Source organism: Ambystoma mexicanum, chromosome 5q, assembly GCF_040938575.1.
Source record: "Ambystoma mexicanum isolate Mex_15411 chromosome 5q, UKY_AmexF1_1, whole genome shotgun sequence".
NCBI classification, from domain to species: Eukaryota; Metazoa; Chordata; class Amphibia; order Caudata; family Ambystomatidae; genus Ambystoma; species Ambystoma mexicanum.
The window spans coordinates 1221279805-1221303948 of record NC_090933.1 but is presented as its reverse complement, the minus strand read 5'-3'; the positions used below and the strand labels follow the sequence as shown (position 1 = coordinate 1221303948).

General features: G+C 46.2%; 1 protein-coding gene across 13 annotated transcripts in view; it reads right to left on the bottom strand.

Annotated features, from left to right (window-relative positions):
- Window positions 1-24144, bottom strand: part of ADGRB1 (adhesion G protein-coupled receptor B1) — a 698686-nt gene that overhangs the window by 107449 nt on the left and 567093 nt on the right. For all 13 annotated transcript variants that reach the window (XM_069621727.1, XM_069621731.1, XM_069621729.1 and 10 more), the window contains 2 exons: window positions 22996-23146; window positions 14585-14654 (listed from right to left, as the gene is read on the bottom strand). In XM_069621727.1, coding sequence (XP_069477828.1) covers window positions 14585-14654; window positions 22996-23146 — 221 coding nt within the window. The remainder of the gene's footprint in view (window positions 1-14584; window positions 14655-22995; window positions 23147-24144) is intronic.

The following is a 24144-nucleotide window of genomic DNA, read 5'->3' as shown; positions in this document are numbered from 1 at the left end:
TATCTCAGTCATGCTGTTATTCTTCTGCTGTAGTTTGCTCCCTATGCCCAATAGAATCCATGTGACTGGCTCCTGGATATCTCAGTTATGCTGTTTTTCTTCTGCTGTAGTTTGCTCCCTATGCCCAATAGAATTCATGTGACCGGCTCCTGGATATCTCAGTCATGCTGTTATTCTTCTGCTGTAGTTTGCTCCCTATGCCCAATAGAACTCATGTGGCCGGCTCCTGGATATCTCAGTTATGCTGTTATTCTTCTGCTGTAGTTTGCTCCCTATGCCCAATAGAATTCATGTGACTGACTCCTGGATATCTCAGTCATGCTGTTATTCTTCTGCTGTAGTTTGCTCCCTATGCCCAATAGAATTCATGTGACTGGCTCCTGGATATCTCAGTCATGCTGTTATTCTTCTGCTGCAGTTTGCTCCCTTTGCCCAATAGAATTCATGTGACTGGCCCCTGGATATCTCAGTTATGCTGTTATTCTTCTGCTGTAGTTTGCTCCCTATGCCCAATAGAATTCATGTGAATGTCTCGTAGATATCTCAGTCATGCTATTATTCTTCTGCTGTAGTTTGCTCCCTATGTCCAATACAATTCATGTGGCTGGCTCCTAGATATCTCAGTTATGCTGTTATTCTTCTGCTGTAGTTTGCTCCCTATGCCCAATAGAATTCATGTGAATGGCTCGTAGATATCTCAGTCATGCTGTTATTCTTCTGCTGTAGTTTGCTCCCTATGCCCAATAGAATTCATGTGACTGGCTCCTGGATATCACAGTTATGCTGTTATTCTTCTGCTGTAGTTTGCTTCCTATGCCCAATAGAATTCATGTGACTGGCTCTTGGATATATCAGTCATGCTGTTATTCTTCTGCTGTAGTTTGCTCCCTAGGTCCAATAGAATTCATGTGACTGGCTCCTGGATGTCTCAGTCATGCTGTTATGCTTCTGCTGTAGTTTTCTCCCTATGCCCAATAGAATTCATGTGACTGGCTCCTAGAAATCTCAGTTATGCTGTTATTCTTCTGCTGTAGTTTGCTCCTTATGCCCAATAGAATTCATGTGACTGGCTCCTAGATATCGCACATGACCTCATAGCATCCCGAGTGGTTCCCGGGGACGCAGGACTCTTCCCCCACTGGAATCTCAACTCTGAGCACTTGTGATTTACTCTCACCCATTTCCTACTTGCTACACAATGTTGCCCCCTCCTTATGAACCCCCTTTCTCATGTTCCCCCAAGTATCATCAAGGAGCACTTGCAGCGATCTGTCCACTGAAAGAGAAAGCGGTCCTCACCAGGGTGCCTCACGATGTCTCCCCACAAGTACCTTATCTGAAGGGCAAAACTACCGAGAATTTTCCCAAGGAACCGCCACCTGAAACATCAGGGCATTCATTAACCTTCCTGCACTAACATTCCCAACTTCATGATCAAACACACTATACACAGATGCATCGATGTTGCTAGGTCTGGAAAAGATCTGGGGCTACACTAATGTCGGCACTGTCAGGACTCGGGGCTCGCTGGCCTTTTGTTTGTAGCCCCTGAGCTTCTATCCAGGGCTACAACCAAATGACCTGGGGTTAGAGACCTCTTAGCTCCCCTCCCACCTCTAGCAACGCCTCTGCGACAGACCAGCAAAGTCACCCACTTACTATCCCTGCAACAGATATCAAATAACAAAACGCTACACCTCTGCAAACAGCTTACATACGCCACGCCTAGACAAGCATCCTAGCCTCCATTTCAGCTGATGGCGACCCTCTACACAAATGCCTCCGTGCTCATGATACAGAACACCTAGAAACAGATCCGCACACAGAACTAAGGGAACCTCTGGCCAGCATGGATCAATGCAAAGCAAAGCTATCCTGCATTTTCCCCGCTCTTCTGACTCACATAACACCATCTGTCCCCTCTTTTGGATCCATCAAAGATCTTGGCGACCAAGCAGATCGCAGTCAGGCAATATAAAAAGGTTCTATGTGATTTTACCAAACCAAATGCTACCAAATCCTTTAATTGGGCGGTGCCCCCACCAACCCCCCCCCAATTTACCTACACCTATAACCCACCCCAAACCACCCCCCAACACCTTTTAACCCTTTACACCCACCCCCTATATATTTATTGTTCTGTATCTGACCAATCACAATAAGCCTCAAACCTTGACCCTTTATTCCTAGGACCAAGCCTCCACTTGAATAAGCTCAGTTCACCTACTAGCACAGGACAGAATCCACGTCATGACAAAGATACCAAGAAACCAGCCAGGACACACGCATACGTAACACATTCTGTGCTTATGGAAGAGAGCCGAAGGCATGGCCACCCACCTGCACGCTTCTTATATCATAGACTACTTTTAAGACATATCGCACAACACTTCTGCCATAAGAATGCAGCTATCCCCCACAACAACAATGTGCCGTAGCTGGTCACATATTGAGTCTCCTGCACTCACTTACTCTCCAGACTACCTCACAGCACCCATCCACATGCCAGCTCAACTTGGGACAGCAGGGACTTGGCCACCCCTACCTAGTTTCCCATTGGATAAAACGCACATACATGTTCTACACTCCTCGGACGACTTTGATATCCGTCACCCGAGGGTGTTCACCTGCAGCGCTCTGACGCCATACCAGTGGGCAAAGATGCTAAACAAGCGCTTTGAGGCCATACCAATGGGAAACGGTGCTATACAAATGGCACATTGCATGACATTACTATGCCCACACCCCTGTGTCTTGGGAGGATAGCACATGAGTTAATCACTTGCCTCTGGCATGCAGGCGAAAAACCAATCAAGTTAGACTCAGCCCTTCATGCTCCCAAGACTGATAAATTGCGTATCATTAAATTGGTTAATAATTATAACTATTACTATAGTGCTTTGAAACTTCATATACAAATGCATATTATTTAGATCTTTCGGATGTCCATCAGGTCTGCCATTTACCTCTTCACATCCACACTGACTAGTGCCAAGGACGAGAATGCTGGTCCTTTTTGCATAGACTTGCATAATAGCGTGGCCCTGAACGGGATAAGCCCATGCATCGCTTACCAGAATAGTTCTCCTTTTGGGATGAATGCAGGAAGTTGCGGAGCACGTACCTCCACAGTGTATGGTCCAGGGTGACGAATGCGCTCAGGCGGAAAGCAAGGAAGGGGCGCGGGCCGGGCAGTGGGCTGTAATTGGCCAGTGGTTTCCAGAGGCAGGCGCTGCCACACAATAATATCCTGACTGGTCACGTCCAACGCGCGCGGACAGCTGATCTGTGTATTAAAGCTCACGGCCCTGATTTTAAGCTTTTCTATTAAGATTAATGCGGCGCATTCTCCCCGCCTAAATAACGTCTGCTTAGTCATTTGCGAACTGAGCAAGCGGAAAGGTTTGACACGGTGGCAGTGCGTGGCATGAAGAAAGCCATTACTCAGTGCCAAGCACCCGCCGCTCCTGGGGGTGGCGCGCGTGACTAAATGTGATCCTCCCCGTGCGCTCGTCATTTCTGGCGACTTTGAAACATGTTCTTGGGGTTGAAAACGGCTCGTTTTAAATACACCTGGCATGCGCTATTACACAGGTCAGCGCGACATCGATGCCACCCGGCCAATCAGCCAGCAACGACCGCTGAAGGTCTTAGGGTGAGCAGTGTGGGACTCTCGTAGAATAGCGCCCTCTTTGCTATTTAAAGGGGAACATATCAGAGTGCTGTGAGCCTGGAGCTCGGAAAGTACTTGTCTGAATGGGTGGGGGCTGGGGGGAGGGGGAGGGGTCTGGGGGCGGGTTCTCCTACTGCAACATAACACCAGTGGTCGAAGTGTCCAAAAAGAAGTAGTGGAACTATGTTCCCTGTAGGCCTGCCCCGCTCCCCACAAACCCCATTGTAACGCCACCTTCCACGCGCAATCCAAACCCCCAAAAAAACACACCAGGTGTTTAAGGGAATGTTCAGTGCAGTGCGCTGTAGTGCAAGTTTCCTACAATTTTATTTTAAAACTAAACCATTCCAGAAGTTTTTTGTTTTATTCAAAATAAAAGTACAGGAACAGTAAAACTTAATAAAATAAAAGTTGAGGAGCACCGCTCCTGTCCATTTGGACCATTGCGTAACACTGAAGAACATTGTTACGTGCTGTAACATGTACAGTGCCAATTCGGTCTTTTGGCAGCCTCTTTGCGCTAAGTCTTGTGTTAGAGTGGGATGGGTGGGAGTGGGTGAGATGGCGAGAAAAAATGTAGGAACCTGAGGAAGGGATGAATGCAGATCAGAAATGCCCTCACTCTGTGTAGGTCTCTAAGGGCACGTGTGCTGTGTGTTGCTAGATGGGCGCTCCAGGTGTTGTTATCCTGCTTGGTTGCTTGGCAATGAGTGTTGCCCTGCAAGAAAGTATGGTTGTGTGGTGTGGGCTGTACTTTGGTGGTTGAGTGAACGAAGTGTAGCAGCTGAGGGTAACATTGCTCGACATAGCTGATTATGCATATCCTATGTACTGTGCATGTACAATGCACGCATGCAGGCAGTCCGCTTCAGAGAATAGAGCAGCAAGGCGGGGGGACAGCCGATAGGGGGAAGAAAAGCAAGGAGGCCGGAGTAAGAACGAAAATGGATGAAAAGATGCAGAGTTCATGCAGTGCAACTTTGAAGGAGTTGGACTTGAGACCTTTGAAATAGAAGTTCTATCGTTGGGCTTTCAAGTTGCCCACAGAGTTGGAGGGAATGAAGGGGTTATCCTCTCTGGGGGTAATACCCCAAGACCTGAGAATGAACAGACAATCGTTGGTTCCCACGGTGGTGTATGCAGTATCTAGGCAATGGTAGAAGCAGGGTGTTGGGGGACCTTAGATTTTGATCTGGTGGTCTAATCGTAAGGCTGCACATCACTGGTATTATGGAGTTATTGGTGTGATTCGGATGGGGTTCCACCCTTAACTGATGAAGTTATTAGTCATAGCACTCCCATGGCTGAAGGATTGGACTACGCAAACCATCCTGGTTACATTGTTTTAGAAGTTCTGTAGTTTGGACACTGTGGTGGTGGATAACAATTTACCCGCAAGAGGGCAAAAGGTGCCTCTAGCAGAATGGCACAGGAGCTGCGTAGTAAAGTAAGGTAATTGTGATTGATGACCTCTGCTGGCTGCCCCTCTTTTCAGATGGTCTCTGCTAGCTGCCCTTCTTCTCTGATGGCCTCTTCTGGCTGCCTGTTTTCTCTGATTGGCTCTGCTGGCTCTCTGTCTTCATGAAGAGCCTCTGCTGGCTGCCCACCTTCATCTGATGGCCTCTGCTGGATGCCCGTCTTCTCTAATGGTCTCTGCTAGCTGCCCTTCTTCTCTGATGGCCTCTGCTGGCTGCCTGTTTTCTCTGATTGGCTCCGCTAGCTGTCTGTCTTCACTGATGGTCTCTGCTGGCTGCCCACCTTCATCTGATGGCCTCTGCTGGATGCTTGTCTTCTCTAATGGTCTCAGCTAGCTGCCCTTCTTCTCTGATGGCCTCTGCTGGCTGCCTGTTTTCTCTGATTGGCTCCCCTAGCTGCCTGTCTTCACTGATGGTCTCTGCTGGCTGCCTACCTTCATCTGATGGCCTCTGCTGGATGCCCGTCTTCTCTAATGGTCTCTGCTAGCTGCCCTTCTTCTCTGATGGCCTCTTCCGGCTGCCTGTTTTCTCTGATTTGCTCCACTAGCTGCCTGTCTTCACTGATGGTCTCTGCTGGCTGCCCCCTTCATCTGATGGCCTCTGCTGGATGTCTGTCTTCTCTAATGGTCTCTGCTAGCTGCCCTTCTTCTCTGATGACCTCTGCTGGCTGCCTGTTTTCTCTGATTGGCTCTGCTAGCTGCCTGTCTTCACTGATGGTCTCTGCTGGCTGTCCATCTCACCAGAGGGCCTCCCATGGCTGCACATCATTCTCTCATACACATAGGATTTTGAAATGTTGATGGTTTTCTTGCTGTCTCTTCAATGGATCAGACAGGGCAGATAGTCAGCAAGGGGGCAGCCTTTTTCACCAGAGGAACTGCGGTAGGCGCAACTCTTCTGGATGTTTCTACCTAACTTGTGAAGCACCTGTTGAGCAAGTGAGTGTATTCCGTTCAAAAGCCTTGTTGGTTTCTGAGAGACGATTCTTGAATGGTGGATCAGTCAGTGTCGGCTGAAGACAGAGTTGTGAAAAAATGCCTTGGGAGTGAGGATTTTTCAAGGACGGGAGCTTAAGGAACTGGTTTATGATGAGTTGTAGCTTTTGACTGATTTGGAAGATTTGAAAGGAGATGAGAAGGGAGTTTAGGGAGGCAACAATGTGTGAGCCGGTGAGATAAGAATTAAGTGCAGAGGAGGGTCTCTGTCTCGGTAAGCAAGGACACAGATATGGGTTGAATGTTTGACAATGTAAAGACATTAAAACGTTGCACACATTATCAAATTTGTTCCAGGTTTCGAAAAAGGGACACATTTCTTAATTGGTATACCTTTTTTAATTAATTTTAACAAACTATCTTTTTGTAATTTACCAACCATGATTAAAATGTGATTTTGATTAAGAAGCGTACACAACGATTGAAACTGACAACAAATTGTAGCGCCACATAGTTTTATTTTTTTGGGGAAAACAACATTTCTTTTGCACACTATCAAGTGGGTGTTTTGACGCCCTCCAATTAAAATCATTCACAAACAAAATGGCAGCCTGAGCCGGTCCGATAGCATAGTGATCAGTGCGCTCGCTTTGACATCCCTGCAGAGCCTGCGGACGCAGGTTCAAATCTCGGCAGGGCCAAACTCAGCCTTTCATCCTTCCAAGGTCGATAAATGAGCACCACACACCGTGGGTAAAATAAGCAGCGCACAGATGCCTGAGGGTTCTTAGCGCTAAATTATTATTATTATTATTATGATATCACCTGTTAGACGAGTGAATATTTGGAGTTAGGCGTGTACTTGAAAATGTTTGATGCAAAGAGGTTATCATTGCCTTCAGGCCAGAAGATGGTAGGGCTTTGGGCCAAAGGGGGCTCTGTTCTTGTTGACAATAAACAGTGATGGCCCTCATTACGAGGCTGACGGTAGTACCTGTGGCCTACCGGCAACCTCGGCTTACTGTTTCCACCTCTGGGTTTCCCGGTGATATCTGGATACTATGGGCGGTGGTGGAACAGTAAGTTCCAATTCCAGGGGAGTCCAGTTGGGAAGACAACGGTGCCGGGGCTTCAGTGATTTCTCTGCCGGTAGGGGCCTGAACTACATTCAGGTCAGCCTGCTGGTTTTTCACAGCCCCTACCGGCAGACCTGGAGTCAGCTGGTCTGGAAAAGGTGCCAGTAACGCCGTTAGTGGCACCTTCAATCTGGACGACTCACTCGTAATGAGGCCCATAGTTAAGGTTTTCCAGTATGCTAAGGTTTGTCTGCAGTTCATTTTCTAGGATTCCATAATTCTGGGGAACAGAGTAATAATTTAATTCATGAAGTCAGCTAGAATCCAGGTTATGTTGCTCCCTATGAGGCACTGACTATATAAATTGAATAGTCTGATTGGTAAATGTACTGCACCAGGGTCACTACTGGTATGTGAATTGGGATCATTATATTAACAAGGTTTTTGTGGATCGAGAATTTCACGTTCATTTTATGGAGCACCCTCATTGGAGGGTAGGGGGTGAAGCTTTTCTCCATTGACCTGCTATATTGATGTGAGGTCTCCAGAGGTTCGGTGGAGGAGGTAGGTAAAGCATGAGTAGTTTAGGGCATCAGAAGACCCTGATCCGGGAGTCAAAGTGAACTGACCAGATCCTACCAATGTCTATTAGTGACTAGTATGGCCTAGAGAAAGGGGCGGGCTGTTGAAAGCTGAGGGGAGTTCACCGTCTAGAGTGTGCTTTGGAATAGACAACTTGTTCCTGCACCTCACTACCCCCTCAACCCTCCGTGCTGGAACATCCGGTGCCATATATTGTAATCCCACACCCTCACATTTTATCCTCAATGACAAGTACAGCATTCTGGTGCATCTTAGCTAGGATTGCACGACGTAAAACGCGAACTACAAACAGGGATCAAGTCCAAAAAATTTAAGTGGGGGGACTCATCAACAAACGCAATGGGATGTGATGTCACCGTAAATTAGCATATCAATGTGAAATATGCACATTTCATTAAATTGGCTTTGCATAACCACCCAAATTGCACAGGACGAATGGCATTTGCCTTTCATAAAATCAACACACACACAAAACCAAGACAGGATATTTTCTTCTGATAGTGTTTTTGAAAACGTTAAAAGGTGTGCACGTTTTAAACTCCAAGAACCAATACAAATGTTTCCCCTGGAACTTGCAGTACCAAAATGGGACATTTCCCCTTTAGTTGTTTGTTATTTTTCATCAGGTTATATAGTGCAGTGGTGAAGTGTTCTGCCTGCAAACCCGACAACTGTGTTTCGATCCCCTAAGGTCGGCTTTAATTCATAAATTCAAATAGGACATTTCTCATTTTAGCAGGAGGGGGGTCTGAGTACACCCCCTGAAAAAAGTGGGTGGACTCCATCCCCCCGCGTGTACCCTCGACTTGAGCCCTGACTACAAATACAGAGTTAGCTGCGGAGACTTGTTGCCGACCAGAATTAATCACCTTAAGTCTTTAGGTTGAATTGTGAGATGCAGGTTGCGGTGGAGCAGGTTTAAACAGAGGGCTCGTGCAAAGGTTAGAAGGCTGTGGGCAATGGGAGATTCTCCAAAAGGTGCTTGGGAGCAGTGGCATCGCCAAGAATCAAATTTAGGAGGGGCACAGAGGAGGCCAAACAAATAAGTAAGGGGGTCACAGACAAAAGTGGGAGGGGCTCCTATGAAAGGTAATGTGTGAAGTCACACGTAGTCCTGCAAGTTGGGAGGTCGAGGAAGATGAACTACGGCTGCACTCCACACAGAATGGAGCGGAAGAGCTGAGAGTGAAACGGCGCGGCTAGTGGGAGGAAATCGAATGATGGCGTGACAGCGGTAGGACTGGAAGCCAGGGAAAAAAGAAAAGGTCAGATGAGCTTAAACTCATTCTATGTTGGCTTATGTTTGTGCAACCTAATCTAGCATAATAATATGCATAGTGTTTCCAGACACGACCAGTTGCTGATTATGCTTGACCTTATATAGAACTGTCCTTTCAACATGTTTTAAGAGCTTATCTCTTAAAATGGCGATTTCATCACTTCCGCTATTGTATATTATATTAATGTTTACATAGGTTTAGCCTTTTAACAACATGGTGGATTATAACTATGGTTAGAGAAAATACTTTTTTTTAAAATAATTGTATCATATTTGTAATTGAAATCATTCTCACCGAAAGCCTCTACACTTAAAAAGGGGATTATGGATGCTGTTGCGGAGGGGAATACCGGAATGACAGTATTTGCAGCTGCTGCGTGCTAGCAGGGGCTAAGCCCCAACGCTTGCAGAGAGACACAGGCCTACTCCCTCCATTGATGCCAGAGGCGTTGCTAGCAGCGGCTGAGGGGGCTATTGTGCCGGGTCTTTTAATTGTAGCCCCGGATAGAAGCTCAGGTGCTACAAACACAATGCTAGCTAGCCTCGAGTCCCACCAGTCCCGACATTAGCTTGGCCCCTGATCTTTTCCAGACCTGGCAACATCCCTGATGGATGCACTTCCCTTTCCTGGCCATGCGCTCGTGGGGACGCGCAAACCCCAGGGAGAGCCTGAAGTGTATTCAAAGAATGAGATACTGGGCGATCATATAAGAGCAGAGAAGGGTGGCATGTAGACCGCAGGCACGACACAGCAATGGGGCGCTGCCTACAATCTCATTAAGACACTCAGTGACTCCCCAAAGACAGACAAGTGGAGATGAGCCACACACTGACGAGCAAACAATGAGGCTGTAGCTCCAGGAACCCACTTTCCATAGCAATGACTTCTATTATAAGGGAACCAGAGAGCTCGCGGGCAGGTACTCCATCTTGCTGGACCCACAACTGTGAACATCTGTACCACAACCGGGGGAGCAGCTGAGGTCTGCACTGCAAGCCCCCACAATGTGCATCACACCATTGGGAGAGGCGAGTCCACGCTGCACAACAATGTATTTGTTCTTTCTTTGATTGAGCAACTGACGTACATGGGCTATTCGTGATCATTTCCAGGACAAAAAAACGAATTGAGAAATGACCTAATTAAATAAATACCGTTGTGCTTTTTTTACAATTTGTTTTTTTTTAATAATGCACGGTAGGGGAGACCCCTATCAACCCCACCCTAACATATACCCTTACCCCACCCCCACCTATTATTTACCATACATATACTAAAATACCTACTATTTTCAGTCAAATAAATTAGGTAATTTCTCATTCTTTTTTCGTATTAGGTTATTTGTACAGATTTACATAAATGTGCCTGCACTCCTTGAAAATAGTATGGGTGAGAATAATTTGAATCAAACCTCTAGGGCAGAGTCTTGAGAACCTTAGACAAAAGGATAGGGCGAAGGATGGAGGCGTGTCATTTTCAAAATGGAAGACAGTGCACTCTCAGGCATCCCGGTGAGTCAGAGGATTATGAAACGGAATGTTTTGCCAGCAATATAGTAACACAAATCATTTGATAGCAAGGACGTGGGAGAACTTGCCACAGTGTTCAAGACAGTATACATTGTACATTATTTTTTAATAAGTGTGGGGCTGGCACAGGTACTGGATAGTGCAGAGAAAGGAGGGAGGTAGCTGAAAGTGTTTCTGCAAACAGCACAGCGATTGGCCCTGAGCTGCTGTCAAGCCTGGTTCTTCAATGTGCAAGTCATTTCTGTGGAAGCAGTGAAGATCAGACTACTGCAGCCGAGTATGACGAATGCTCCTGCAGCAGTCTGGGCCGCGGCTCCGCCAGTGGCAGGCAGCCAACCTACGACCCTGCCAGGAGAGAAAGCATCCGGCATACAGCCCCGCCAACGGAATACCAACAACACTCAGAGGCCTGAAAGGTGCTCAAGTCGCACTGCATGGAGTGGGGGGAGGGATGCGACGAAATCCTCTTGGTTCCGGTGCAGCCTGCACCTGCCACCACCCACCCACCCCTCCAGAAGTAATCAAATCGTGGCATAGTCTGCCAGGCAGCTTTGAGAGAGACCACGCTTAACAGGCAGCTGTGAGTCCAACCCAAAGGTAATCCTACAAGGTGCCTCTTTCCTAATATCTTATACAATACTGCATGGGAAAGACATGAGGGGGGACCTCAGCGAGGGCGAGGAGACATGCAGTGTAACTGATCCAAGGGGCTGAGGGAACCACTGGAAGTCTTTCCACTGGAGGAGAAACTGCATCAACCATGATATTACTCTATTTGAAATACAGTCCAATTTTGTGTTATCCAAACATTCCCACGTTTCTGCTGGCTGTAGTCATCTACCGATGGATGTCGGGCTCTCCAAATGGTGGCAGCATTAAATGTGTGTACTCATTAAATTGTGAGCTTTCCGTGTCTTTTTTCCACTTACTTGAAGAGGCCTGCAGAAGTTAGCAGAGGCCTTGAAAGGCAAGGCAAGCACCTAAAAGTAATCAGGATACACAACCAGTGAAGATGATCGTTGCACAAAGGTTGCGCTGCAGCCAATGTGGACAGCCATGGGCAGGGCCTTTCAGATCCTCCCATTCCTCCCCACCTCTACCCGGACAGTGTGAAACTCTGAACCACTACAGTCAGGCACTTTCTTAACTAGTCAAAGAAAATTGAAACTGTTTAATTGAAGTCTTGCAGCACACAGGGTTTAATCGCGTTTTGTCATTCCCTAGCGGTTGGTTCTTTCATGAATTAGGCAATATATCCTGAGGAGGGGGGCATTACCTGTAGGGTAATGCCCCCAGGGCCATAGTTAGAAGCCTGAGCAAAGCAAGGGCTTTAATGAAGCCCTGAGGCATTACTCTCCAATTGATGCCCCGCTCAAAGGGTTATTTTACAATTATTATCCCGGCACGTCGTACTGGTGTACTAAAAGCAATTTTCGAATTGAGAAACAGCTCTGCAACCGTTTCTCGAGAGAAAAAAGCAAAAGAAATGGCTGCCAGGGTTCAGGGAGAAGCGACTACAAGTAGTTCCTTCTTCCGTTACATGACGACCATCAAAATGAATCGAGAAAAAAAAGTAAACAAAAAAAATGGCCACCGTGGAAGGGGCGAGGGGACTATATGTAGTCCCTTTTCCTTTTCCATGGCAGCCACTCACGGGAAAGAACTCCAGGACGCCGCAGCATCAGAGACTTTTCGGGCAGGTAAGGCCCGGGCAAGGGCCAATGAGCTTGCTTTTATTTTAACAAGTTCTTTGACCCTCGACAACTACTAATGCTGACTAACCCCTTCACAAAGTCCATAGCAGATCTGAGTGCCCACCAGGGCATTCTCATCTAACCCTATGCACGTCTCTGAATGCATCGTAAAGTGAGAAGATTCACAACCAAAGTGGTGCTTGATTGATATTAGCCTCTTACTAGATATGACTTTATCAAAAACGTTAGCCCTTGTATCTCCTGTCAATACTTTGTCACAATGTTTAGAGCTCCCCATCATCACTTGATCTTTCACACAAACACATTCGACTTTATTGCCCTTGACTCAGACTCCCCAATCTCAGCCTTAACTGTTGCTAAACTACACCATGATACAGATCAGGCTCCCCATCTCTTGCAGCCTACACATGCAGCCCTCAATGCAGATGTTTCAGAATGGTTCTGCAATGAGAGACCAAAGAAACAAAGGTTCTCCTTTCTATGTCAATGTTTTCATAGGGAATTGCGCATAGTTTCACACAGCGAATTGTGATGACTTCAGGCCAAGAGTATAGGCCATATGTGTAACACACTGGGAAAGCACAGGCTTTAGGAGAAGTGGTTTTGTATAATCACACAAGAGATAAGTTTGTACGCATACGGACAGGTGATTACTGTAATACGCTTACAAATTCTGGGCCTTTTCAGTTGCCGGAGCTACATTTTGGAACTTTCTCCCTCAGTCACTTCGGGGCTATTGAAAATGATCTTAATTTTCGAAAATCTTTGAAAAACCTTCTTTTTTAACAGTCTGTTCTTCTCTTGGCATTTCCTCCCTGCTCAGTTTCTATAGTGCCAAGATGCACTTGGGTGTACGTGCCCTCTACAAGACTACATAGCATAGCATAAAGGTTGGGTTATTTCAAGGGGTAGGTGTTCTCATGGCCTTCCTTTATGCCAGCATGATTGCATGGCACACAGGCAGAGTTGGGGGAATTTGGGATACAGCACTGGGAGTGGGGACACTGGGCATGATCAACTGATTGCGGGGGTAAGGAAGATGGTAGGAATGCTAAATAAAAAGAGAATAAGAAAAGAGGGGAGGTGCGGATCCGGGATTGGAACCCCTTTTGACCTGGGTGGGCTTGCTTGGAAGACCAGCGCGTTGCCCCTGTGCTATCCTCTGTTCGAGTACCTCTGACTAAACCCTAATCTATGGTATTAGAAGTACCATGTACTAATTATTGTATGCAATGGAATGCCGCAACCACATTGGGGCATGAACCCAATGTGGTTGAGGCATTCTATTATGCATATGAATAGAATGGTTTGATTTGTTTCCAGTGGGACGGGTGCTCGTTGTTGACATTTTGCCTTTTCTTTATTTGATCCAAACCGATCACTGCATCTACAAGAGGAATGAGGGGACTTCACAATAAAGAGAGATCCTATAGGCTGTGTGGCATTTTGCCTAACTGACACCAGGCTGATATTCCTTGTTGGCTTTCTGAAGGGTTGCTGCCTAATTGAGGGTCAGTGAAACTCATACAGCAGGGAGCACAGGTTGAGCATCAGAACTGAATGCCGAGACCAAGGACCTTGAGCTGCCTAATCCATGGAAAGTCCTTCCATTGAAGAAGAAAGAACATAACCGTTGATCAATTTCAGTAACTGGAACCATGCACAGACATTGCCATTCTTTGCATAAATAGCTTTCTGGAATGGCTAGGAGCAATCATTTCAAGGTTAAACATTTGAAGGTTTAATTCGCTTAATTTAGTGGGGACTCACAAAGCATACTCGTGTCCTGATCAGAGGGTCTCACTTCTAAGTTTTAATAAACTGTTTGCCGCCCAAGGGACTGCTGAGAAAGAGAATGAGTGCTTGAGCAAGAGACAAGGTGAGCAAATGAGTGCATACTGTCATTAAGCCCCGAAGGCTGATTAAACCGAATCTGGGCTTTTACTGAGGTTCACACTGAAATGTCACCTTAAGATCCATCTGGAAAAGGTAGCGTTGTGTTGTTTAATGTGATTGTGTTCATTTTCTGGTGCTCTCGGTTTGCAAGGAAGTGATTTTTCGGTTGCATAGCCTTGGATTAGATACAGTGAACGCCATTGCTATTGTCTTTGTGCTAGGGTGGGGAAAGACCCAGGACTTCATGCCTTTATTGGGGTGCATGCATGTGACTGTCTAGCTCTTGAGGTCACATACGGTCACCATCACATATTTGCTCACACCCAATGCCAACATCTTTGAGACTGTTCTTTCATTTTGCCCACAATGGAAAAGTCACTTGCACAGAATGAATCTACTCACTAATTTGCGGTTCCGTAGCCCTTGGCTTTCGTATATCCCACTGATATGGCGACAACCAAAGCTGGAAGCCCTGAAAAGGAAAAGGAAACAACAGAAGAGAAATTAGCATTTGAGAGCCTTAGCTTTAGCCTTAGCTTTTGCTCGCCACGCTGCATGTGTTCCTTGATGCAAATCTTTTGTATGTCTTTCTAGTCAGAGCATGAAGTTACTTGCTGCAAGAAATTTCCCAGCAGGCTTCTAAAGCAATGTCAGGGTGTGGTCACTTCTCTAAGCAAGCCTTGGATGTGGAGATCTGACTAGCGAGAGGTGCTCAGTGGATTTGTGCAGTGCGTGCGTGCAGGATGAGACTTCATCTATTATCCTAAGCCAGTCTTTGCCATGTGCCTCTGATTTATTTATTTATATAAATATTTGTTTAGTGCTGGCTCAACCTAGAGGGTCTTAGAGCGCCATACATGGTTCAAAGAATGAAATTGTGGGACCTGACAAAAGAAGTCACAAAATGTTTTCAGGAAAGGATAGGAAGATTAGGATAGACAAGTAATAGTAGTGGGGGACGGCAGGGCTATGTGTGGGGAAACAGGTCTGTTTTGAGGCTCTTTCTGAAAGTGGTGATGAGGATGCAGTGTGTATGTGGAGGGGTAAGGTGTTACTTGCCTTGGGTGTCCAGTGGAATGTGCTGAAGGTATTGGCTGGCTTGTCTGGTGTTTGTGTGGGTGATAGGTTTGAGTTTGCATGAAGGTAAAATGGAGTTTTGAGGTGGATGGCTTTCAATACAATGCACAGTCCTTTGAAGGTAATTTGCTGGGGTCTGATGAGCCAGTGGAGCTGGGCAAGAGCGGGGGTGATGTGTGTATGTTTGGGTTGGTGGAGGATGAGTCTGGCTGTTGTGTTTGTTATGGCTTGCAGGGGCCAAGGCTTTTGTTGGGGAGTCCAGTGAGGAGAGCATTTCCATAGTCCAGCTTAGAGAGAACCAGTGCTTGGACGGCAGATGTTTTCAAGAGGAAGGATATGTCTGATTTTGCATAGGAGGTGTTGTAGATTGAATGTTTTGGTGGCATTGGCTATGTGATGTGTAAAGGAAAGGTGGGGGCTGATGGGGAAGTGAAGGGATTTAACAGGTGTGGAGAGGTATATGGGTTGGTTGTCCATAGCAAGTTCTTGGATCCATGAGGGTGAGGTTAGGTTTGAGCCTTGGGGGGGAAGATGAGGAGGTATTCTGTTTTGGAACGGTTGAGTTTGAGGAAATGGGTGGCTATCCAGTTGGTGATGGTGGAGAGACAGGTTTTGAGGGTGTGGGGATGTGAAGCGGATGGCATTTGGACGTATATTTGTGTGTCATCTGCCTATTGGTGGATATGTATGATATCTTTGCTAAGAGTCTCTCCAAGGGATTTAACATATTGGTTAAAGACGAGTGGAGATAGAGTAGGAGAGGAGCTTTGCAGGATCTCATACTTGGCAGGTTGGGGTCTGATCGATAGGGGGGCATGGAGACAAAGTGTGTCCTGTCAGTGAGAAAGGAGGTGAACCAATCGAGTAGGATGCCAGGGAGATTGATCCTGTGGGCTAGGATGTTTAGTAGAATGGTATGGTTGATGGTGTCAATGGCTGCAGAGAGGTTGAGGAGTACGAGTAGTGCAGTGTGTCCATTCTCTGTGATGCAGTGGAGGCCATCACGGATGTGAAGAGTAGTGGTTTCAGTGCTGTGTCAAGGCCAAAAGCCAGACTGGAATGGCTGAGTAGGTTGTTTGGGGTAATGTGTTGTTGCAGTTGGATAGTTACAAAGTGTTCCATGATTCTAGTGAGGTATGGTAGGCTAGTAATGGGCCAGTCATTGACAGAAATCCTGCGGTCGACTAATGTTTTATTGAGGAGGAGAGAGATTTGCCCATTCTCTGTGATGCAGTGGAGGCCATCACGGATGTGAAGAGTAGTGGTTTCAGTGCTGTGTCAAGGTCAAAAGCCAGACTGGAATGGCTGAGTAGGTTGTTTGGGGTAATGTGTTCTTGCAGTTGGATAGTTACAAAGTGTCCCATGATTCTAGTGAGGTATGGTAGGCTAGTAATGGGCCTGTCATTGACAGAAATCCTGCGGTCGACTAATGTTTTATTGAGGAGGAGAGAGATTTGCCCAGTTTTGAGTGCAGTGGGGATAGTACCATGTGAGTGACAGAAGTTGTTTATGTTGAGCCAGTGGGGAGCTAGGGTGGTGATGCAATTGGATGCCCCTTGAGGTCGGAATGCATCATCCAGGAAGTGTGCCGGTTTTGTATTGGCTATGAGGGTGATGAGTGTATCAGTGTTGATGTGCTGGAAGGTGTCCCATATGTTGGAATGTTTGGGAGTGAGAGGTGTGAGTGGGAGATCTGAGGTCCAGGAGTTCCTGATGTTGTGTATTTTGGTATTGAAGTAGTTCATGAGGGAATTACCTACTGCCGTGAATGGGGGAGTGAAAGGTGTGGATGGTGGTTTACAGAGGGACTTGACGATGTGGAATAGTTTCTGGGTATGATTTGTGGCAGGTTGGATATCTTGGAAGTAGTGGGTGGCTTTGGCATTGCGCATGGCTGTTTTATATTTGTTGAGTCTGTGTGTGATGGGTGTCCTTACTGAGAGGCATGGATTCTTTTGCTAGGCTCTTTCTAGATGTCTGGTTTCCTGCTTGATAGAGAGAAGGGAACTGTTGAACCATGGTTTGTTGTGAATGTTGTGAGATTTTTGTAGCTTGAGGGGTGCAATTTTGACGCATGCCTGTGTGGTGATGGTGTTGTATTGGTGTAGTAGGATGAAGGGATGTGGGTGTAGGGCGAGGAGGATTAGTATGAGTAATGCAGGAGTTTATCTGTGGAATGTGTGCTAATTAGTTCATTAATTTCATGTGTATGATCAGGTGCAGAACGGCAGTCGCGAAGGAAGCAGGTGCATGTAATTAGTTGTTTTAATAGCGTGTTGGAGCTTGATTTAAATATTGTTTGTGAGGCATTCGTGGCAACATGTGGCAAGCAGGGGCTAACAGGGAACACAGAATGAAAATGAGAAGCCATGATCCATGTGGAAATGGACGCCTGACACACTTGCGTCATCCCAGTGGCTTAGTGATACAAGTACCCACCGCACAAGCATATTGCATCCAAAAATACACCGAATGCCAACAGGAGGCACAAATTGTTTCCCTCAACATGCAATGTTCACTTCTAATGAGGAGGAACATGGACATTCCATTGAAGAGTCGTTATGCTGTGATACGGAAATTGATTAACTTATGTTGACAACCATTTCAGAGAATCTGATATACAAAATGTAATTGATCAACCGTGCCAATCTCATGGATGAGCATAAATCAGTTTCCCATAGCCAACACTCTATGTTTTGTATTCCGAGTTCACATTTGGAAGGTGTCATTGCAGAAAGTCTTCCAAAAAAAATTTGAAAAAGCATTCTGTGGAAATCACTTTGGGCCTCAATTGGGGTATGGCAGTGAAGAACAACATAGCAGTAGCCTAACTAACTACACTACAGCCACTTTACTACACTGACAAATTATGAATTTGGAGGAAAGGCGAATGAAAAACTAAACTTAATTAGATGATTTTACCTGCACGATACCTTGAACTAAATGGGGGAATTACTACTGGTGTATTTACCACCTGTGATGATTCCTCCAAAATCTCAATGGTCTCCAATGGTACTCCATGAACAGAGCCTAACATTTCCTTGCTACTACTCATAATTTTGCACATTTACTGCCATTAGGAGTGGCGGAAACAGTAATCAAATATGGCAGAATTACCAATTGTAAATCTGCTGAACTCGTAGGGAGGTACGTCATCCAATTTAGTGACTCCTTCACATACAGGTAGACTTGAATAATAGTCTGGCACTTAAGGGGTTAAATACACTCTTAACAGAATAACACACACCATGAGCACGTGTGCACTTGCACGATCCGAGTGCACCTTTTGCTGAAGATCCTCTGCCTGTCTTCCCTTGTCTTCACCCCTTAATGTGCACTTGAAAAACCGCAGAATCGCTGTCAGGCCTATTTGTTGTATCTCAACTGTTAAATGTATTATATCCACTTACGCTGCCTGTGCAGACTATTATCGTCTCAGAATTTCAAGGCCTCTGAGGGACTGTTGTTTTTCCACATGTTCACACTCTCCATGAGCTCTTTGAAACACTTGCCTGTGTATAGGAGCTTCATAAATAAAGATTACCATACCACACCGTACAACTCATGTTCCTCTTGTGTCTGTACAAATAAATGCTCACTGCAAAGTTATCTGTTGTTTCCTGAAGCTTGGGCTGCGTTACATAACACAACCTCTGGCCAAGCTAAAGGGATGCCTTTGTAAATGTAAAGGGTATTATTTTTTGAGGTCATATTTTTTTGTCATGTTGTTGAGTGTAAGCTTTGCAAAAACAAATAACAGCCATGTTAAGTAATTGCTCACACCCCTTGACATCATATATGTCTATTTTTAGATGGCCAGATGTTTTTTTTAAATACATACATATGAAGAAAATAATATTTGGGAATGTGAGTGGGCTGTAGGTTATATTTTCTTATTGGGTCCTGCCTTTTTTAGGTCCTGTCTGGTCCCTTTTGGAAGCATATAAAATAATTATTGCTAACAGGGCTCACGAGTATTCTACTAGAAAACATGTCCACCGCCCATCAGGGCTTGCCTCCCCTACAGGACGAGTAATGCTATTTTACAGGTATTAAGAATCATTCAATTAGGAGGACAGAGTCACAAACCTGATACATTTGACGTTAGGCCCTTCACATTACGGAGCAGTGGACGGATTGACGGGTCCCTTAAAAAATATACTTCCCAGCATGGCTGTGGGAGAGCATCAATGATATCTCAGCCAGACCTAAAAAAGGTCCTGGAGAGCTCTCTTTGAATAAAAGGAGAGGTATACATCTTAGGCTGAGCTATGGTTCCAAGTCTGTGTACACTGAGGCCGCTGGGCGTGATGCACATTAAAATAAATAAATAATTAAATAAATAAATACATAAATAAATAAATAAAAACGACTTATCCAAAGTGTGTTCAACTTTACAGGCTAGTTGTAAAAGGCTGAAATGGCATTGCAGCCCCTAGCTATGGACAGCTGGAAGAGCTGTAGCCCGGGGACAAGTATCTTACGAGCTGGATCAGAGTTTAGCTTGATATGATATGATGTGCCTGTACACAAGTGTTTCTAGGCGCAAGTACACTGTTTACACATAGAGTTCCTTTGATGGGGAATGTTCAATGAATAAACATAATTATATGGTGCATAGTAAATCCATTACAGAGCATTCCAAATAAATACATATGTGAAGGTGGAGGGGGAGGAGGCAAGCACATGATTCACCCAAGATCACATGACGCCGACATAAACTGAGCCAGGACTTTGACTCCCAAGAAACTGGATAAACTGCTAAGCTAGGCTCCCATGTTTATACTCAGTGTGCATCGCAATACTGGAAAACAGTGCCTCGTGCATGGGTCAATCGACCAAGCAGATCTAGCCAAAAGCATAGGACGTGGTGTTATTGATCTGCAGCCCCTGCGGATTTCCCATAAGCCGCTGTGCTGTGGGAAGAAAGAGGGTCAGGGCATAGAGGAGCAGCCGACTACAAGCATTCCGCGTAAAATAGGAAGCGACAGATCCAGAGCGTCAGGTGTAATCTCAGCTGCACACTGCCCAAATCCTATAACTACATAACAGGATCTGCCCTCTGGCCGCTACAGTCACATCTCAGCTGCTAAAAGCAGGCACGTGCTGTCTGAATCCATCTGTTAGAACCCTGCAAGTAGCACACATCCTGTGGACAGAGCTCTCCAGTGATTTCATGTATCTTGCAGTTGTCTCAGCCAGACCTGATTCTCCTGTCCCATTCTGGGACTTGCTGTCATACGTATGTAAGGAAAAAAGCAAAACGTCAAGTCCCAGAATGCAAATATAAAACCATGACTGCATTGTGTGTGTTTCTAGAGTGCTGAACTTCACCCTCCTCCTTCTCCTCCTCATCATCATTATCATCATCAGCAGTATCATCATCATTATCAGCAGCATCAGCAGCATCAGCAGCAGCATCAGCAGCAGCAGAATCATCAGCATCTTCATCAGCAGCATCATCATCATCATCATCATTATCATCATCAGCAGCATCATCATCAGCAGCAGAATCATCAGCATCATCATCAGCAGCATCCTCATCATCATCAGCAGCAGCATCGTCATCATCAGCAGCATCGTCATCATCAGCAGCAGCAGCACAATAGTTTATTGAATCCCTGTAAATGACATGTCTACCGAACAGAGCATAAAGCTAGTTCAGACATAACTCTTGTTCTGTGCGTATTAAGTGAACACATGTTCTGAAAAGCCATGGAGTGAAAGAGAGTCTTGCATGCAAGCACGGAAGTCGAGCTGCTGGGGCAGCCCAGCCTGAACATTTACGTCTCCAGATTTACCACACAGGCCCTACAAAGTGTGCAGAACTACTATTCTTTATTTACTACAGTTAGGTATTAGACCTCCTGCGTTACAGCTCTGAGGGCTTGAACACTGAGCAACGTGGAGACTGGAGCTTGCGTTGCCAGGAAAACACCCTGGATGGGTTCAATGATCTCAAATGCTAGTGCCCGCCATTCTAAAGGGACAGTCACAGTGGATGTCATTCAAATGTGTGCAATATTTTAACATAGAGCATATCGTGTACTGGAGTTTAAGGGCCCACACATGTTTGTAAATCTATTCTAGTGTAGCAACACAAAGCGGCTCATTATGAGTTCCCCGGTCCAAATACAATGCCATTAGTTCCAGCACTGGCATTTCTTCTGGACCGCGGCAACACCAGTTTGCTGTTGGGGGCAGTGAACTACTGGCAGGCCTAACCTATCAGGAGTTCAACAACAAATAAATGCCAGAATCACTGGTACTGGTACTACTGGTGCCTGTAATTCCGGCAATCTCATCCATGGAGTCCTATAGGATGGGAATTTACCAGTGTCTCCAATGCCTGTAATATCCCGGTAATACCGGGATATCGGGCGATGGAAACAGTAAGGCAGTTTTGCCAGTATCCTGCTGAAATTACTGGCGTGATACTGCCAAAACTGTAGTGAGGGTCAAAGTATTCGTACAGAATAAAATATTGCCATGATGAAACCAGGCACTCGACCAAACCATGCATTTCTAGATTTATGCTTGCCACAAGTGAATGCTGCTTCCTTAATTAGAGTGGAGAGGTGGTCTGCGCTGCTTGGAACTGACAGCTGCAAAGTAAGGCATTCGTCCCACGTCCCCGACCTGGAAGGGATCCCAGAGGAAAGGAAACTGTAGCTGATGTTCCCTGACTAAGTTACCCTAACTCCCGGGCTTCCGACAGGCAACCTGGGATATTCTACAATCACCGCCACCACAAATTGATACTGGGACAGCCCTGTCCAGAAAGAGCATGGCCTTCCCTGACCGTGGCCAAATAGTGTCAGGAACTGTTAGGGTGGAACAACCATGTCCTAAGTGGCAGAGGTGTCACCCACACCTGTAGTCATTGTGCACAAAAGATGAATACCATTTGGTGTTTGCCAAGAGATAACATCGGTTATTCAGTGCTGAGAATGCATGGTGCAACCGGTGCAGCACACAATCAAAACAGTCCAGGTAGGGGAGGTTTGACTTGATATGATATAATATTTTATTTATATCGTGCTCATACACACATACTTCAGTACATCAGGTGCAGGAGTCACCGGGATGGCACTCCCAGACTGGGCCAGAGGCTATTGGCTCCAAGGATGCAGTGTTGCAATTCGAGGAGAAAACTCAATCACTCACGCTCACACCTGGTGGAAGTTACTCTTAGGGTCTGCATGATGAGAATAGCGTGGAATAAGGACAGGATGATTACCATCAGTTCATGGCAGTCAATCACCGCTGAGATTCGTATGCTTCGAAAGTTGAATATGAACATTAAGATAAAAAGGACAGAAAGGAAGTGGAAATAGGACAGAAAGAAAAATCAAAACCTACATCACGCTCCTCTACTTCTTTATGGAGCACATTTTGGTACCTGGCACAAACACTGGATATAAACATTTGGGAAATAGTGAACAATGTACTGATGCTTCCATTGCGGTCTTACAAAGCGACATCAACAAATAATTCTACTAATGGTGGCGTTGATCACTCTTGGTGACATAATTCAAAGCTCCCTTGCTAAAATCCACTCAGTGTAGGCCTCCTCCCGCAACATGCCAATGGAAACATGGCAGCCTCCGGTCTCCTTCAACATTATGCAATTAGCACTCATGATGACTTCAGTGGCCTGTTCACAAATCCAACTCTTGACATCATTTCTCTTCATCATTTCATTAGTACTCCGTGCCCGAGCCGGGCGGACTTACCCCATCCAAGGCACAGAAAGCGCTTGCGGATGATGCGGTTCCGGAGTCTGCCTGTGACCGCCATGTAGGACTGCCAAGCTTCCGTCAGCACCCAGCAGAAGGAGGAAAGGAAGAAGAAATGCAGGAAGGCTGCCACGAGGGTGCATATCACCTGCAAGAAGGCGAGTGTAGCTTAGAGGAAGCCAGTTGTGATGCATTCTCTCTTAAAGCCTAGCAAAAAAACACAGCCTCTATATCCCTATCTATCATTACTGGAAATGAGTGCCGTCATGCGCTGTCCACGGGAAATGCTACACGTGGATTGGCTCTTTTTTGAGCGATACCACACAGTGTTCCAGTGGACGTACGAGCGTCCCTCGAGTGCTGGGTACTCTCTGATTCTCACCATCATACGCCGCCTGCGTTTGTTCCTGGCGAGGTCGTGGCAGTCCCTTAGCCAATGAGGAGGCTCGAAACGAGGCAATCCCCACTCTGAGCCTCCCCAGGGCTGGAGGCTGCCTTTGTCCCCCACCGGGGACTCAGGTATTTTTTTTTTCCTCCATCCTCCTCCCCTGCAAATCATCCCCTTCCCGCCCTCCCAACCCCACTTACCTTCTTTTTTCATTTTCTCGAGAGCGAAAGCGCTGGGAACACTTCTGTTCCCAGCGCATCGCTCCCGATGGCCACCATGGAAAGGGAAAACGGGCTACGTATTCCCTTTCCCGGCAGCCATTTTATTTGACTTTTTTTTTTGGGGGGCGTTTCTGTTTCGAAACGCGGCAGCGCTTTGGAACAGAATAAAATGACATTAGTACCCCGGTATAACGGGCCGGGGTACTAATGGCTATAAAACCCTTGGTGGCAGGCCAATACCGCCCACGGTAATGCCCCCAGGGCCTCGTTAAGGCCCTCGCTATGCTCGGACCTGTAACTAGGAGCCCCAGGGGCATTCCCAGGGTGCTATTGGCCCGCCGGCTCGCGTTTTATTGCCACAATGTTGCATCCACTTATCTTAGTCCTGCGTAAAACTAGCCCACTTTGACCATAAATACTGCCCCACACTAGTTGGTTTTTCCCACACTTTGGGCATTGCCCTATTGCCCTATGAGCCAGTCTGAGCCTGGTAACACATAAAAAACGAAAATTTTACTAGAGGAAAGGTCCTTCATG